The sequence below is a fragment of the Prenolepis imparis genome, unplaced genomic scaffold (genome assembly GCF_030444845.1).
Source record: "Prenolepis imparis isolate NDT839.2.m4 unplaced genomic scaffold, iyPreImpa1.0 SCAF_11, whole genome shotgun sequence".
Classification (NCBI taxonomy): Eukaryota; Metazoa; Arthropoda; class Insecta; order Hymenoptera; family Formicidae; genus Prenolepis; species Prenolepis imparis.
Genome location: NW_028141169.1, coordinates 12,076,189 through 12,094,456, shown reverse-complemented (window position 1 = coordinate 12,094,456; position 18,268 = coordinate 12,076,189). Strand labels below are relative to the sequence as shown.

At 30.5% G+C, this 18,268-nt stretch overlaps 2 protein-coding genes across 7 annotated transcripts in view; one reads left to right on the top strand and one right to left on the bottom strand.

Annotated features, from left to right (window-relative positions):
* Window positions 1-8,252, top strand: part of LOC145942478 (uncharacterized) — a 43,351-nt gene extending 35,099 nt beyond the window's left edge. For 2 of the 3 annotated variants that reach the window (XM_083049245.1, XM_083049246.1), the window contains exons 5-10: window positions 1,543-2,002; window positions 2,976-3,103; window positions 4,488-4,607; window positions 5,225-5,242; window positions 5,863-6,010; window positions 8,039-8,252. In XM_083049245.1, coding sequence (XP_082905371.1) covers window positions 1,543-2,002; window positions 2,976-3,103; window positions 4,488-4,607; window positions 5,225-5,242; window positions 5,863-6,010; window positions 8,039-8,135 — 971 coding nt within the window. In that variant the 3' untranslated portion in view covers window positions 8,136-8,252. The remainder of the gene's footprint in view (window positions 1-1,542; window positions 2,003-2,975; window positions 3,104-4,487; window positions 4,608-5,224; window positions 5,243-5,862; window positions 6,011-8,038) is intronic. The other variant, XM_083049247.1, reaches the window with a different exon arrangement.
* Window positions 8,253-8,337: 85 nt separating this feature from the next.
* Ars2 (arsenic resistance protein 2) lies at window positions 8,338-17,711 on the bottom strand. Of its 4 annotated transcripts, none has more exons than XM_083049240.1 (16): window positions 17,575-17,711; window positions 16,908-17,048; window positions 16,428-16,781; window positions 15,779-15,973; window positions 13,548-13,614; window positions 13,222-13,469; window positions 12,940-13,115; window positions 12,736-12,861; window positions 12,292-12,533; window positions 11,866-12,006; window positions 11,545-11,790; window positions 11,290-11,460; window positions 10,931-11,193; window positions 10,573-10,848; window positions 10,270-10,413; window positions 8,338-9,012 (listed from the first exon to the last, which is right to left on the bottom strand). In XM_083049240.1, exons 2-16 carry the CDS (start codon window positions 17,024-17,026, stop codon window positions 8,934-8,936), a joined length of 2,847 nt encoding a protein of 948 aa, XP_082905366.1. In that variant the 5' UTR covers window positions 17,027-17,048; window positions 17,575-17,711; the 3' UTR covers window positions 8,338-8,933. The 4 variants fall into 4 exon arrangements, with proteins under 4 accessions (XP_082905366.1, XP_082905369.1, XP_082905367.1 ...); XM_083049243.1 differs by having other exon boundaries at window positions 10,270-10,392; XM_083049241.1 differs by lacking the exon at window positions 8,338-9,012 and adding an exon at window positions 9,522-9,890.
* Window positions 17,712-18,268: the final 557 nt, after the last annotated feature.

Here is an 18,268-nt window from a genome sequence, read left to right as displayed (position 1 = left end):
TGAAAAGCGACAAAAGCCAACGACCGCACAAACGCTGAGGAATCCTGCGAATTCGCGAGAAATTCACTCTTTGAATCGTCTTCTTCAGCCTTCGAAATTAGGAACGTAAAAGCGAAAGAAACAAAAATTGAAAAAATCTATTCGCGCGAACTTTGAGATAAAGACATCAGGAATTTTTTTATCTATATTTTCCGCATAATATATATATATATATATATATATATATATATATATATATAAACAAAGTTAAAAACTAGAAAACGAAAAGAAAGTATTGGAGAACGCGAAATTTGTTTCTATACTGCTTAAATTATTTTCTAGTGAGAAAGTTTGTGCTAACTTTGCTTGATAATAATATGAAGCGTAGTTAAGAGCTAGTTTTTGTATAATATGATAATATTATATTTCAAAACTTTTTCTTTAACGAAAATTCGATTAAGAAATCTATTCTTTCTGTCACAATAAATTTAAAAAATAAAAAAATATATATATAGGTATATAAGAAATTTATATATGTTATAAATATATTATATATAATATATATAAATATATATATAAATATATATATAAATATATTATACATATATATAGTATATATTTTATATATATGTATATCAAATATTTTCTTTTATTATTTTGATTACTGTGAACACTTTAACTACTTTTTCTATTTTAATTGTATTAATTATTTTTATCATGTTTTATTATTTTGATTACTTTGATTATTTTGATCGCTTTAATCATTTTAATCATTTTAATCCATCTGATCATTTTGATTGTTTTGATCGTTTTGATTATTTTCATCACTTTGATGATTTTAATTGCTTTAATCGTTTTGATCATTTTGATTACTTTTGACTAATTTTATTATTTTTATTGTATTGACATGTTTATCATTTTGATCATTTTTTAATCGCTTTAATCGTTTTGATGATTTTGATCATTTTGATCGATTTGATCGTTCTAATTATCAGATTAATAGCTAAACTATTATAGACAATAAAATCAAGTTGTCGAGTCTATTTTATTATTTATACGTTTCTAGTAAACTTTCTCGAAGTTACGAAATTTAAAATAGTTTATTGAGTTGTAATGTAAAATTTAAAATGATATATTGTGAATTCATTTTTTTGCTGTCCTCTATACATTACTATTAAGAAAAAAAAACACGATGATTCCATTGAAAAGTCAAGATGATCTTTTATCAAACAAAAGCGTTTTTTTTTTATCAAACAAAAAGTGTTTGGCCAATTTTTATTATTGCAATTTGTTGTCGATTAGAAATTAATCAATTTCTGTTGATGATTTCTTTTGTCAAATTAAATATACTTAGTAGTTTCTTATTTTTGAACAGTCGCGATAATTAAAGGCAGACACGAATCTGTCGAGCCTCGTTAAAGCAATATATATATATATATATATATATATATGATAGTCTACACTTCCGTTTTCACAGGGGAATAACGAGAGGAAGAACGAGTTTTTTTTCTTCAATCGCGACTGATCTGTCACCTGTTCTCTGACATCTCCTCTCTTTTGCAGAGCCGGAAAAACTCCAGATCATTCAGCAGTACCTGAAATCGTCGGGCAAGTTGACGGAGCAGAACGCAACATCCGGCGAGCCGATCACATCCGGGATTCCGAACGACGAGCCCGATCTGATCGAATCGACGACCAGGACAACGATGAGCGTCGACGCGTTCAGCATGGCCGCCTTTTTGAACGGCGACGCGTCATTTCCGGAGAACGTTTCATCGTCGTCGTCATCGTCGTCGTCGTCGACGGAAGCGGAAACGGAAGTTTCCGCCACTACGAGTTCGAGCGCTAATGCAACGAGATATTGCGACGATTGCCTCAAGAACGAGGAGGTCTGCGTCGCCCTCGTCGACGAGGAGGTGCCGATATGTAGAAGCCCCCGGGATCGCGAGGATCCCACCGGATGCGCCGGTCTCTGCGTCATCAATAAGCAGAAGTGCCATCGCCTCGACGTAGACGCCTTCAGGTACGTCGAGATGCTTATCTTTGACAGATTCCGGGATTTTGTTCGTAAGCTATCCCTCTTTTTGCATTTTTCGATGTATCTTGATAAGTGTTCGGGATATCAAAAAATGTTTTACACAAAAGTTTCACAATACACTTTTATTTAATCATATTTATATAATATTTTAAAATAACTTAATAAACTTAAAAAAATATTTTTTAATATTAATTAATATTAATCAATCAATTTAATATATTAATTAATATTCATTAATTATAAACTTAATAAACTTGAAAAAAGATTTTTAAATCTTTTTTAAATAACTTAAAAAATATATATTTTTTAATTAAAAAAAATATTTTTTCCAAAATTTTATTAATGTGGTTAAATAGAGACATTTTTACCATAAAACTTTTGTGTAAAATATTTTTTGATATCTCAAATGCTTTTCAAAATATATCGAGAAGAGCAAAAAGCCGCTCTACATATGAAGGGTGACTTTATCCCTTAAAATCATTTTGGACCGCAACTAAAATTTCTAAATTTATCTGTTTATCATCCTTTACAAATATGTAGAAACTATATGTGTAAAGTTTCATAAAATCAGAATTTTCGAGTTTGCGAGCTTCTCTTTTGTTAATGGATTTTTAAATAGCGGATTTTTCAGTTTTAGCTCCATGAACTAGTAGTAAAATTATGAAAAAAAGTATCTTGCAAAATATATAACAATTATATTAGAAGGTTAATAATATAAATAAATAACAGGTAGATTCGTCGCGATATAAACTCGTAATTATAGGTAATATTTCATTTATTCTGTCGATATTTGCGGAAATTCTGATAAATTATTATTTTTATCAGATTATTATTATCAAAACTTAATCTTACCTGCGTGATTGTCGATCATTTTCATACATGAATGAGAATTTTAAAAATTTATAAGTAATTCATTATTCGTTATTCTTGTAATATCATGGATTATTGTTTGTTAAAGATGTGTGGAGGTCGAACACTATTGCCTGGACGATGAATGGACTTGTTCCAACACATTGTGCATCCCCTTAAAGAAACGTTGCGATGGTCATATGAACTGCTATGATCATTCGGACGAGTACGATTGTGGTAAGTATAAATAATTAAATCCAAATTACATTTATCTTTTTCCAGATTTGGAATAAACTTGTCTAAATTTCACAATATTGTATTATAAATGAGTTTTGATTTTTTTTAAATATTTTTTTTCAATTACTGATTTTTTAAAAATAATTAATTTTAATTAATTTTACATTTTTAGTAAAAAAAAAAAAAACGAAATACCCTAAAACAAATATTGGATTTTTCTTCAATGGAGATGGTCAAAGTTTGAGATCCTCTTGATAATATTCTGATCATTATTTGCATATATGTATGTAATATGTGTGTAATTAATATATAATAATTATATACCAGTAATAGTATAAATGTATCACTTTATACATATATATATATATATATATATATATATATATAAAATGATAAAATAATCATAATCAGGTGAGACTTATTCACTCCTCGATCTTAAAATATCGTGAAGCGTCATCATAAGCTATTATCTGCGTGCGACTTTGTCTCTCGTTAAAACATACCGCATTGCCCCAGTTCGGTGTGACCTATAACTTTTTGTTATCGGCTTTTCTACTTTGCCATTATTTACGAGGCTTCGGTTTACTAGTTTTTTTGATATTGCTTCGCGGTCACATATATTCCGCATGAAAGTATAATCGCAATAACGATCCGATTCCGATCAAAATGGGAAAGCTTAAAAAATGGTGCCAGTGTCGAGTTTAATGATCAAGTTAAATTACGTAAATCAAACATAAATTAAATAATCAATTATATCAAAATTATACTCCTTCCAAAAAATGATCCTATCGTGTGGCCTATTGATTCATTTTATATTTGCAGATGTATAAAACAAGCATGCAAGAATTACTTTCATAAAAAAAAAAATTATTTTTTTGTACAAACATTATTATAGACTAGGATAGAAACAAGTTCAACAAAAAAAGAGGAAATATCGTCATATTATAATATCGAGTTTCTGTTATTAATTTTTATCGTTATTGAAATTTTTATTCTCCACGAGAGATTTCGCGTGAGATAAATTCAGCATTTTGTTTTTCTTGTAATAAATTACAAATTATTGTATTTGTTTTTTTATATGTTTATTTATTTTATTTTTTATATAAAATTTTATATAGCATATTTTTAATATATAATCAATGATATATACAATTATTTTTTTTCTTTTTTGTGTAATAAATTACGCTACAATTATTTTGTAATAAATAATTATTAATAAATAGTATTTACGAAAACATGTAAGCGAACAATTCACGCGTAATTTCTCGCTCGAATTAATTAATAACGAAGTAAACGTATTTAATGTAGGCGTTTTCGAGAGGCAAAGTACACGAGAAGTACAAAAGCGATACTATCAGGTGATAATGCACGTTTTTTTTTTCAGTTTGCAATCTGGAGACGCATTTTCAATGCGGTAACGAGACCTCCTGCCTTCCGTTGGAGAGGAGATGCGACGGAAAGATAGATTGCTGGGACGCAACCGACGAGATTAATTGCACGTTAGGTGAGTGTTTTTTCATTCTTTTCTTCTCTTTTCGCGATAACGACACGGTGTGATGTTGAAATGTTTGACGAAACGTGAAAAATGTTACGTTGTACAAATAGGGGTGGTATCGAGATTTTTCGTAGAACGTGTCTCTATATGGTATCTTTATGTACCCTTCTCTCAATGCATAATTTTTCACCTTTTTTCAAATATCGTTTATTGACAGAAGAGTAAATTGTAATCGAAAAAAAAAGTTCTGCCGAATTATTCGAGCATTTCTTTGATCATGTGTATTAATTTATAGAAATTCTGTTGCGATATATATAAAAAATAATAACAAAAAATCATTGTGAAGAAGTGGCCATTAATCTTTTTCTCTTGACAATTTTTTTCTGTAAGCATACATATATATTTTTCACGATAAAATATATATAAATACATATATTTTCCGCGATATCTAAATTTTGTTATATAAGATACGTGACGAGAAATAAAGATACTTGTAGGACACTTTGTGCAAAACTTGAAGCAGAATTGGGAATGAATTATTATATGTAGTCTTGCTTTTTTGGATCGCTTGACCGACACATAAAGATCCTTTTCTTATATCTTTTCTTTTCTTTTCCTTCCATTAGGTCGTAATCTCGGTTGGTGTGAGTACATTTGTATCTGTATATTTGAGATGCATGAAAAAAGTAAAAAAAATATTTCTATTTTGCACAAAAGTCTCTGCATGTCTGCACATCTTATCGCATTGCTGATAAATTTATTACAAAAATGTTGCATAATTTGTTCGCTTATGTGAGATAATGTATAAATCTGGCACTCGAAATCCCGGATACGAAATTATTATATTCATAGATAAAAAGTGACTGATTGGATCTGTGTTATATTATTCTGTATAAATGTAAGAGAAAAATTCAATTTTAACTATTGATTTTCGACAAACGCAGTTGAGAGATTCTGTGAAAGAATGATTTTGAAAATACAAAATAAATATATAAATAAATAAAAAAATAAATACATTTATTTATATAATAATTATTAAAATTTATTACTTAAATATGTAATATATGTATAAATTTCATATATTTGTATATATATTTTATATATTGTATAATATATATCATATAATATATATACGCATATACACACAATATATAAAAAAGAAAATTATACAATCGGAAACTTGTCTCAGTTATCGAATATATTCGGAGGCACATCATTTAAAAAAATATCGGCTTAAAGTTTATCAAAATGGTTATCATTTCAGCTTGCCCCTTGGACAACGAATTTACTTGCAATAATGGAGAATGCATATTAAAAGCTCGCTTTTGCGACGGACTATCGGATTGTAGCGATGGATCGGACGAGCCTCACGGGTGCCAAGGTCGATGCAATAAACACGAATTTACATGCCAGTAAGCCATTAACATATCTCTGTAATAAGAAATAATTGAGAAAAAAAATGTACACGATAGGGATACATTTTCACTAAATTGAATCTTCCGAGTCGTGTCGTTTAAATGTCTTTCATCGTATTCTTTTCTATTCTTTCAGCACACTGAAATAAATCAAATAGTGATAATAATATAATTAATATTGAATATTTTAATTCAAATTTTAATTCATTTTAATTTTAATTTAAAATTCATAAATTTAATATATATATTTATTTAATTTATATATATTTATATATATAATATATATAATTTAAAAATTATTAATATAAAAATATATAATATATATATTTATATAATTTATATATAATATATAAATATAATATATATATAATATATATATATGTGTAATTTTAATATATAATTTTAGTTTACTAGAACAACACAAGCACGCGCCATTCTTCGGTTTCATGTTAAAAAAAATATTTTTTTAAATAATATAAAATTTGTTTAAACTCGATTAATAGTTTTTCATAGAAATCAGCTGATTAAAGCGTTAATTTATTAATTAAATTTTTAAATAATATGATAAAAAATTAAAATAGTAATATGTTGTAAATAATATGTTATAATATCTTATTCTCGATTAATATTTTTTGATAGAAATCAGCTGATAACTTTCAAAAATATTAATCAAGTTTAAAGTATTATAACATATTATTTAAAATATATTAAAAGACATCAGGACTCTTTCTTGCGCTTATTCAGTGGCAGAATCTGCGAGAAAAATCAGTTTTCATATATTTTTGTTATTAATTTACAGATAATTATTAATGCAATTAACGTGCAATAATACGAGTCTTTTAATATCTTCGATAATTCATCTAAATTAATAGATTATATTTTGCGAAGAGATTTAACGAGCAATAATATATGTCTTATTGCGCTCGAAAAATCGTCTGAGTTAATAGGGGAACATATTTTGCGAAGAGGTATAGTGTAGCAATATGTGTCTTTTCAGGTCCGAAAAATCGTCTGAGTTAATAGGAATACATATTATGCAAAGAGGTAGATCGAAGTAACGTCGGTAATAAAAGTTGCTAATTTATTGATAATAACGTCGATAATTTACCAACCTTCATTACCGACGTTACTTCGAACAACCTCTTTGCATAACATGTATTCCTATTAACTCAGACGATTTTTCGGATATATTAAAAGACATTTATTGCCGCACTATCGACACTACCTCTTTGCAAATTATATTCTCCTATTAACGCGGATGATTTTTCGAATATATTTATTGCTGCACTATCGACACTACCTCTTTGCAAATTATATTCCCCTATTAACTCAGACGATTTTTTGGACATAAATGACACATATTACTGCAGAGATAGTGCAGTCTGTTCTATAGTTATACATATATATATATTTTTTTACATTATTACTTTATATTATTTGTTATATATTTTTACATTATTATTATTTTATATATTTTATGCATTATTTAAACAGATAAAAATAAGAATAATAATTAAAAAATAATGTAAAGAATAATTATATTATTTTTTTTCGAAAAAGTAAAAGTTTGCGCAATTAAGTTATAGAACATTCTATATATAATTATAAAGTTTTTAACAAGATAATCTTGGAAATAATATGATTGATATACTTAAAATAATCTAAATACAAATGCAATAAAAATATAAATGTGTACATAAATGTATATATATATAAATGTGTACATAAATGTATGTATATATATATATATATAAATATGTACATAAATGTATATATATATAAATGTGTACATAAATTAAAAAGTTAAATGTCAAACGGTGACATAAAATAATGTAATAAATGTAAGTAGTATAGGTCAATAAAAGTAGTATAAATCAATAAAATATTAAAAGTTAATATTTATAATAATAAATAAGCAAAATTAATTACGGAAGAATAGAAAAGAACTTGAAATTTTTAATCACAATTGTGTGTATCGATAATATTGTGTTCTGTATTTATATATATAATAATTATGTTTTACAGAAACGGCAGATGTATTACGAAGGGAATGAAATGTAACGGAATTGACGACTGCGGAGACGGCACGGATGAGAGACACTGTAAGGCTCGGTTCACTTAGTGTATTCGCACGTGGAACAACACAAGACTTTGCCCCAATCGGAGAAAATTAAATGCAGTATTTTATACAAAGATAAATGTATGTAATGTGTATATAGTGTGTTATATAGACAAAAATATAACGATATATATATAGAAAATGTCCCATCCTTTTCTTCTTATTCTTCTTCCTCTTTACAATCATAAAAAAATAATACAAGGACTTGTCAGGATCCTTTTTTATTATGTCACTATTATATAATTCTACATTCTGTTCACATATATCGTAAATATTAAGATTATATGAATCATTTTCGTACTTTTGCTCGTAAAACAAAAAAAAGAAAGATTGTGCAGAATAAGTGATTTTATCTGTTCTATTAGTGCACATTTTACTGCTTAAGTAGAAATATCCATATTCTTTTAATTGAAAAGTACTGTGAAATTCAAGTGATATGTAAAATACATAATACAAGTTTCTATATTATATTATTTCTAAATTGAATTTGATTTCTTTCTTTTTATTCAAATCTATTTTTATATGGAAAAACAATGTTCTTCACATCTATAATATATCTTTTCTTAAAATATTCATACACATTTTGTTAAACACTTTAATTAAATGATTTGTTTAATTTCTTTTAACTAAAAATTGGTTTTAGCAATTGTGTAATAAATATATACGCAAATAACGTGCGAAACGCACACTTGTATGTGTGGATGTTTATAGAAGAGATAAAATTCTAAATGATTTTAAGCAACGTCAACATATATATCTTCGTATTCGATCAGTACTTCTTCTGGACATCATTTGATCATCTTATAGGAATTCATCCGGTTCTCGGGGCGCATCGAGGTCTCGATAATGTATGACCGGCCGAAAGTCACTACCACCGCCACTGCAATATTAAATAATTATTAGAAAATTTTAAAAAAACATTAATATATCACAGTATATTAGAATTTTTAATATTTATATTAGTTTTAAATTTTTATTATATATATATTTTTATGTTACTTTGCATATGTTTTTTGATTTTTATATGTACATATCTATATTGAAATGAAAATACAATTTCCATATATATGAGAATAATTGTTTAATTCTCGATAAAACTTTCAAAAGTAATATTTAATGTAATGTATTATTAAGAATAATAATTATATATTTTTCGTGCCACATATATGATTGGATCAATATATCAATTTCGCATGACCAATCGGACATAGGATTCAAGCGGAAGTGGGATAAAATAAAATAACAAATATATTACAATAAAATACAAATAGGTTTATTTGTCATAAATTTACAATATCAGCGGATCTTCAGACTCATTTTAGATATCATTGTAAGAAAATTCATATACTGATTCCAAAATAAAAAAAAAATAAAAAAATAAAGATTTATATATACAGATTTATTTAGCTTTTCTTTTTGTTCGTTTTTAAGAACACGATATTAGATCTCAATGCATAGTAAAGAATTTGAATTGTATTGTAAACAACTTGAGTAAAAGATTGTGCTGATTTTGTAACGCAATTGATATTACTTTTATTATAAGTTTTCTCTTTCATTATTAATGAAGTGTCATCACACACATATGTATGTGTATATGTTGGCATAGAAACAATTTGTATAAAACGTTAGCGCTTTTATGATCGCTTTGTTCTGTGGCAAATTTCGACATTCGCGTAGAAAACTTAAAACATATCCATATCTAACTGGTCCAAGTCATTATAACTAATAACAGCTCTTGACGCAGAATCCGGAGCGACCCTGTAAAACATTGCAGGACTACGTTCACTCTATTAACCCGGATCGGACCCCGAGAATGTACTTGTGGTGGAATATAAATGCATCTTTTCAATCAACGTGTCAAAGAAAGCTAACGCTCTGTAAATTCTCTTTAATAATTTTTATCTATCTATAGAACGTATGACATATATATTATTTATATATAATTATATTATATATTATTATTATTATATAATATATAATAATAATAATAATAATATACTATATAATATATAAATATAATTAATATATAATATATATATATATATATATATACATTATTATATATACAATATATATATTATTTATTAAAACTTTCCCCTGATGCATCGAGAAAGAAATGAAGAAAGAATTATCTTACCGTCCTCGATTGAATCCGCCGCGATTGGACCGCGGAGTGCCGAAACCACCGCCGAATCCGCCACCGTAACCGGAACCATAACTGCCTCTGCTACCGCCATATCCACCCCCGTAGCTTCCGAATCTGGAACGGATGTTCGCAAATCTGATTGAATTGAATATCTATTCATTCCCAGATTTTTAGTAGAATTCCCAGAAACGTATATTTAATGTATTTACATAGAATAACATCTTCTTTATATAGTTATACAGATATATCTGCTCATTAATTATTCTCAACTGCCGGTGATTTTTGTACACTTACGAGCTGCAACCATAAGGCGAAAAATTCTCGCGTGGTCCGTCTCTCAACGGAGTCTTGTTGCCGGGATGTTCGGGTAGCTGAGACCTCTTCGGGTCCTTCAAATAGTTGTTGAAGTATTCAGCCTCCGCTTTCACTTCGGCGACCTTCTCGGAATGTTTGTTGAAGATATGCTTGCGGATAAAATCAGGTCCCTTGAATTTCTTTCCGCTGAGGGGACACAACCACTTGTCCTTTGACAGTTCCTGGGTGTTGGCTTGAACGAATTTTTCCACCTCACTGTTCAAGTATTAAGGAAATATTTCGCGTGATGAATTAATTTTAGGTTCATTTGTACTTTCGTCAAGAAAGAAAAGGATACGCCTCGGCATTTTTCGTGCCTAGCTTGTCGAATTCTTCGATGGATAAAGTGGCGACCGGTTGCAGAAAAGCAGACATCTTGCTCTCGAAATTACGACAGTACTCCGACAATTCAGCGCTGGAAATTTTGGCGGTAGGCGGCGAACCCCTCACGTGCATTATTCCACATCTGTTCGGCATCTCGTCCTCGTTCGGATACTCACAGTGATTGTAATAGTCGACGGAATGAACGACTCGTAAGTACAGCACTAATCTGTCCAATACCTGCAGGAACAAAGACACACGTGTTCGTATAAAATATAATTCGAATAAGTTATTTTCCATCATCAGCCACTTTATACGAGTTTGTTTAATCGTTACCTTGATTAGAACCGGTTCTCTTTCAATAGAACTATCTCCGTCACCACCTAGCTGACCTTCCTCTTGCTCACCCGACATACCTAGCAACTCCTCCTCTTCGGCTGAAGCTTCTTCTATCAAGTAGTCTGTTATATTTTTCAATACCGGATTCTTAGATGACAATCCGAAAGCCTGGAACGACGCAGAAAATCGTAATCCAAGGTTTCTAGGTCCACAAGCACTTTCATTGAAACATAATACACAAATTTTACTTACAGCCTGCTCGACTTCATTATTACTATGAGTGCTCTTAGTTTCCTTCTCTTCTTCTTGCTTCAATGCACCTTCGTCCTTCTTCTCTTCCTTCCATAGTCCCACCCTATTATCCAAATTGTGAACAATCTTGGCACTGAGTTTAATATCGTGTCGAACTATCTGTTTGTGAGATGTTAAACCATTCACTGATCGAATACGTCGCGACAGATCCCTGTTTACTATAGCACCAAGTTCACAATCGCGCAACTGTACAAAAAAAGGGATTAAATGTACTTTTAATTCCTTCTTTTAATAATAACAGCAGCGAATGAATAAACTTACTCTGATGTTGTTCAAACTCCAGCAGATTTCTTTGATATTCACTTGCCTCTCGAACGAAACCCAGCCACGGCGGAACCATCGTCTCTCTGGTTGCGGATCCGCTATAGCCACGCGTAGGAATCCAGGAAATCGCTTACACATCTGTTCAATAAATAAAAAATATAATTAATATAAAATATATAAAAAAATGTATAACATATAAAATATAATATATTAATAATGAATATATATAAATATAGTAATAATATATATAAATATAATATAAAATAATATAAAAAAATATATTTTAATTTATTATAAATTTCCTGATAATAATTATATCGTTAATATAAAAGAACTGAGTTTGCAGTGAAAAAATATAAATTATCGGGAAATAAAATCTTCATAAGGTGAATTAAGATTCACTCAGATGACGTTTCAACTGACCGCTTCAACTTCCGCTTTGGTGATCGTAGGCGCTAAATTACGAAGGAAGATGCTGCTCGTTTTATGCAGAGCTCTAGGTTCCTTATCCTTGTCTTCACTGGCCAAATCAATCACCGCTTCCGGCTCAATTGTAGATTTTTTATTATTCGTAACTTCTATTTTCGTTTTAGTTTCTTGATTCTCTTTCTTAACGTCTCCTTCATCTGCTTCTTCGTTATTGGTCTCCATTTTTTCATTGGCAGCTGAAAATTTTACGTATGATTTGAATAAAATAAATATAATATATATATATATATAAATATATATAATATATAAATATATATATATAATATATATATATAAATATATAAATATATATAACATATATAAATAAATATAATACAAATATATACTGTTATGCAATGATAGTTTATACAAAGAAATAGTCTATTTAGTTGTACTTACGAGTCTCTGTTTTTGGTGTATCTGGTTTATTACTGTCGCTACCAGAAGAACTGCTGCTACTGCTACTACTACTACTGCTATTGCTCTCGGTACGTTTCCGTTTCCTTGATTTCTCTGATTTTTCAGCTGTAATAAGATAGATTAATAATGTTGTAATGTCGTAATCTTGAATGAAATGGGTGTCAAATGTTAAAATATACATACAAGGCTTATTGTCATCAGCAGTTTCTTCCTCCGCATCTTTACCTTCATCGGATTGCTTTATTTTATCAGAGTCAGATAACGCATTTCCATCTTTTTCCGAACTTTCGGTTTCTGTCATGGCATTCTGATCATTTTTGGAACTTTTCTCACTATGTTCGTCCACCTTGTTTTCATCGCTGAAAAATAAAGCGAATACAGAAATAATTTCAGAATATATTATCGATTTGATTTCTTCATATTTTTTTATTGTGTACATCTTAATATCTAATATCATATAAATACCTAGTCTCGGATTTCTTTTCCACAGAAGCTTTACTCTTACTGTCTTCTTTTTCCTTCAAGACATCTTTAGCTATCATAGGTTTAGGTGGCTTGAAGTGTAAGACTTGTAAATCCTCTTCCGTTCCTCCTTCGAGTTTAATAACCACCGCATCTAAAAGATGCAGCAACGAATCCGCTTGATCCGCGTCGACGGACACTTTTTCTGTCTCTCCGGATTTCAGCAACTCCAGAAAAACTTCCACGCGTTTCTACGATGAGAGAATGGAATTTCAGTCAGGTAGGTTTTTGACGTTTTATATATTTTATTTATTATATATTGCACCTACCTTAAGCGCTGACACTTGCTCCTCCTTTCTTTTCACCGATTCCTCGGGGTGATATTTTATTTTGAACCTGGCGATCAATAGAAAAGGCACAATAAGTTGAATGCTCACAAAGTAATTCAGTGTAATTATATCTATATCTTATACTAGTCTTGAAATAGGAACACACGTACGTATAATTCAGTGATTGCAGCTAGTTCTGTAATTTAAAAGATGCAACGCGGATGAAAAATCAGCGCCTTTTCTTTGCTGCGCATATGCATACACTTTATGCAGATATGAGGTATACAAGATGGTTTCTTTTCTTTTTATGCTCCACATAAGTAAAAGCAAAAGAGATATCTCTTGTTTCCTCATATTTTGCATGCGCATGCATATATTCGTAAAGTAAAAAACAAGAGAGTCTTGTATCAATTATAAACATTCTACCTACGGTACAACTTTTATTAAAAAAAATGTATTATTCTCAATATAGAGTGCGTAGAGGAAAGAGAGAGAGACAGGTAGAGAAAAAAAAGAAAACGAGACATTAGTATTCAAACTCGTTAGCTGTCGTCCTTTTAATAAAATAAAAAATCGAAAAACGAAAGTTGTACGAGAATTTCAATTAGTATACGCGAATATATCCTATAATTGTTTTCACGATATTCATCGAAATCCATATAATAAATATATCCGAAGCATGGTCGAGTAAAATTATACCATGCACTGTTCGGTTACAGAATGAAGCCTCACCTGCAGCTCATATTTCTACTTGCATTCAGTTTTTCTTTCGTCGATTCAGAAGTCTTTAATAGATAAAGACGGTATAGTGTCACGTGAGCGTGATAAATAATAGTAGCGGGTTTAGAACGCGGCCTATACACGAGCGTGTTTCTTGGGCTTTGCGCGCCCAGCTCGCAATTGATTTAGCTAAACCTAAACAACAGGTTCACACCTCGTGTCTCTTCAGCGATGCGCGAGACGCGAAATTCATGTATAAATATCGTACGAAAAAATAAACGAGCGAGATGACCCAATAAGGCGATGGCGGCGATATGCTGTAGGGATAGACAGAGCTGGTCATATTGAAATTAGCTGCACAGTATCAAATATGTCTGTATAATTCATCAAATTATATATTTCAATTATCTACCTCCGTCAGGCATGCGATATACAGGATGTCCCAAAAGTCCTGCAACAGTCGAATATCTCGAGAACAAAGGCTTGTTGAATTAAATGTTTCGAATAAAAGTTGTAGGGCTTTAATTGGCGCATTAAATAGTAATGTTGGTGATTATAAATAGAATTATTAAGGCTATGTAAAATTTATTTTGAAATTTTTTTATGGAAACCCCTATGTTTGATTGCACATTCTTGTAGCTTATCTGAGAGCTTTTCAAAACACTATAATAAAGTATTTTTTTTATTCAGTGCGATTCGAATTATAATTGAAGTTTACAGTATTTTGACATAAAATACGAAATATCTTGTAAAATATTTAGTTTTCAATAATCTTAATATTTTTATGCATAAAATAATTAGACAAATTAATTGATGTAAAGAAAACGCAGTTATTTTTAAGAAAATGTATACAATTTGCAACATATTTTTTCTTTACACCAATTAATTGGTCTCATTATTCTGTACATACAAGTATTAAGGTAAGATTACTGAAAATTGAATGTTTTGCAAGATATTTTGTATTTTATGTCAAAATACTTTCAAGCCTCATAATTCGAATTAAGATAAGCTATATGAATATGTAATCAAAAATAGAAGTTTCCATTTAAAAATTTTAAAGCGGATTATACATGGCCTTAACAACGCTATTTATAGTCACACTAATATTATTATTTAATGCGCCACTTAAAGCCCTACAACTTTTATTTGAAACATTTTTCTCAAAAAGCCTTTGTTTTCAAGATCTTTAACTGTTGCAGGACTTTTGGGACACCCTGTATACATATGTATACACACATGCGTGACAGAGTTCTGCACGATCTCCTACAATGGCCGCGTTATTTAAGTGTATTCATACTTTTTAATTTTTGTATAAAATTATCAATGACGTTGATTATTTAGTTTGATAAAGAATATTTCAGCCACTGTAGAAATTAATTAATTCCATTTCATCCTCCATGAAAAAAAACCAATGTCGCGATAAAATTGTTCAATCCTCTATCTCTATGAAATACGTAACAATGCAACCCCGCGAGTGTGAAAAGGAAGAATGTATAAAAATTAATATATACCATTCCTCGTCCTTATGGGCGACAAAGAATTCATTGAGTTGCTGTCTCCTGAATTCCAATTTGTACTCGTTGTAGCGTTTAATAGCCTCCTCGTCAGTAATAGTATCTTCTTGAGTACCGAGAAACGCTTTGAACGACATCATAGGTGGTTGAGTCTCAACATTCGAATTACTGAAATTTCCAGCTACTTCTCGACTGAAAAAAAAAAAAAAACAAAACAATATTTAAATAATTAAATAATTAATAATAACCATTAAATATTATTTTTAAGTGTTAATAATTGATACAATAATATACAAGATATCGTAAACAGTCTGTCATTGCACAATCAGTTAGTTTTAACATAAGTACAGGATGTGACATCTTAATACATTTTTATTATTAAATGACACTTATATTTTATCTTTATTTAAAAGAAACAATTGAGATTTATAAAGAAAAAAATAATAACTGCATATTTTTGTTTCACAACTTTTGATATCTTATAAAAAATATAAATACTACCTCAATTTGGCTAATAATTTTGGAGTCAAACGACTCCGCTTTGGCGGAATCCTCATAAATCCTGCCCTCCTCATTATTCACTATTCATTGTGATCCAGCAAAGGTCAGAGGAGAGACACACTTGAAAATAACAAAACAAACGAACCTGCCGCTGTTGCTGTGATTGCCATAGTGATGGTTGCCATGGTGAGGAGGGGGATAGTGATCCGGACTCCACGAAGTTCCACCTCCGCCACCAGCACCACCAGCACCACCACCACCACCACCACCAGCAGCAGCAGCAGCAGCACCACCACCACCACCACCACCTCCACTGCCGCTGCCACCACCATAATAATCGTGGCCGTATCTTGGTCGATCGTCCCACTCGAATCGCATCCTCTTCAAAGGTGGTTGTATGTCCTGAGATCTCGCTGGACTGTAACGATCGCGTCCTCCGCCTCCTCCACCTCGATACTCCCTGTAATCCGGACGTTGTCTAGGACGACTCGACCATTCTCTATGAAAAAGAGATAACGGAAACGTTATTGGGCAGATTAAATAAAATAAATGTATCGATGACAAAAGGAAACGAGGAAGCAAGAATTTTATTGATCTGAATGTAATATATATGTATGTAATATACCTATCAACCCAGTCATCACGTCTGCGATCATCTCTACGCTCTCGTGAATACGACTCCGTCCTTTCTCCTCTGAACTTATCACGTCTCTTTCTATCGTACTCATCATCCGAGTCCCCCATGGTCTGCAGAGCGTTGAAAAGTCTGGAAAAGAAACAAAGAGATTAATAAATAAATAATTAAACAAATAAAGCACGTTGAATTTAAATAATCTTCATATTGTTGAGAGCCTTATTAAGTCTTGGTAAATAAATAAATAAATAAATAAATATAAAATTAAAGTCTTAGCAAATAAATAAATGTATATATGAATAAATAAATAAATATAAAATATATGAACGAATAAATGATGTAAAATTATTTTTTTTTTTGGGTGCGTGTAAAATTATTTGAGACATTGAGAGGTTATGTACGCCAAATTAAAACCAAGTACTGTGCTTTGCTACACAACGTATCACGCTAAGTTTGGCGCCTTAAATAAGGAGACCGTCGATGATTGTGAAATCGTCTCCTCTGCTCGAGTTCCTATCATCAAAACGCCGAAGATCGAACAGCGTCTCCTCGAAAAGGCGCGATGTACGTCAAATCGTTGCGTGTATAAGTAATGTATTCCTCGCGATACTTGGATCGAGGAAGGACGATGCGATACGAATTTAACGAGCTTACTTACCGGTCAGACAAGAAGCTGAGAACGTAGTCAGACGAAAGCCGAAAGAGTTAAGTTAACCCCCTACGTCAGCCGATCTCCACGCTATTTCGCACTCACGTACGCGAATATTGCGAATAATGCGAATTATTGGGGCAGACTCGACGCGCATGCGCGGTAACTCGGGCGTCGCCAGGTATCCGAGCGGTATATCTTTTTGTTATAATAAGGGTACCGTTATATCCTCCCCTCGCGAGAAAGTTGCAAAATGTAGTAGAGTTAGAAAAAATTTAAAAAGAATTATATATATATGTTTATTATTTATCTATTTGTTCACAAAACGTTATAGAGATAATTATTTTTTTTCTGTATTTTTCGAAAATAAAGAATTAAACATGTTTATGAATGCGGATTTATATTTTTTATACAAAAAATAATATAGAATAAGCTATCAAAACCCTATTAACAATTTTATTTAGCTTTAATCCCTTACTTTTGCGAACGCTCTATATAATAAGTAAGAAACTGACGTCATTAAACGTCAAAATGACGTCATGTACGCTTGCTACCTGGGGACTTAACATTACCTCATATATATTATATTGGCATAAATAAATATTTTTAATAAAAATAGAAAATTTAATATAGGGGCTCCAAATCATCTAAGCACGATCCTGCGGAATCGGTCACGTGATCGGTGACATTAGTGACGCATGCG

Coding starts and splice junctions, on each gene's coding strand:
- Ars2 (XM_083049240.1), bottom strand. CDS start 17,026: ATGGGGGACTCGGATGATGAGTACGATAGAAAGAGACGTGATAAGTTC. Junction 13,470..13,547: donor AGCAAGTGTCAGCGCTTAAG/GTAGGTGCAATA, acceptor CTCTCATCGTAG/AAACGCGTGGAAGTTTTTCT. Junction 11,791..11,865: donor GGAGTTTGAACAACATCAGA/GTAAGTTTATTC, acceptor TTTTTTGTACAG/TTGCGCGATTGTGAACTTGG.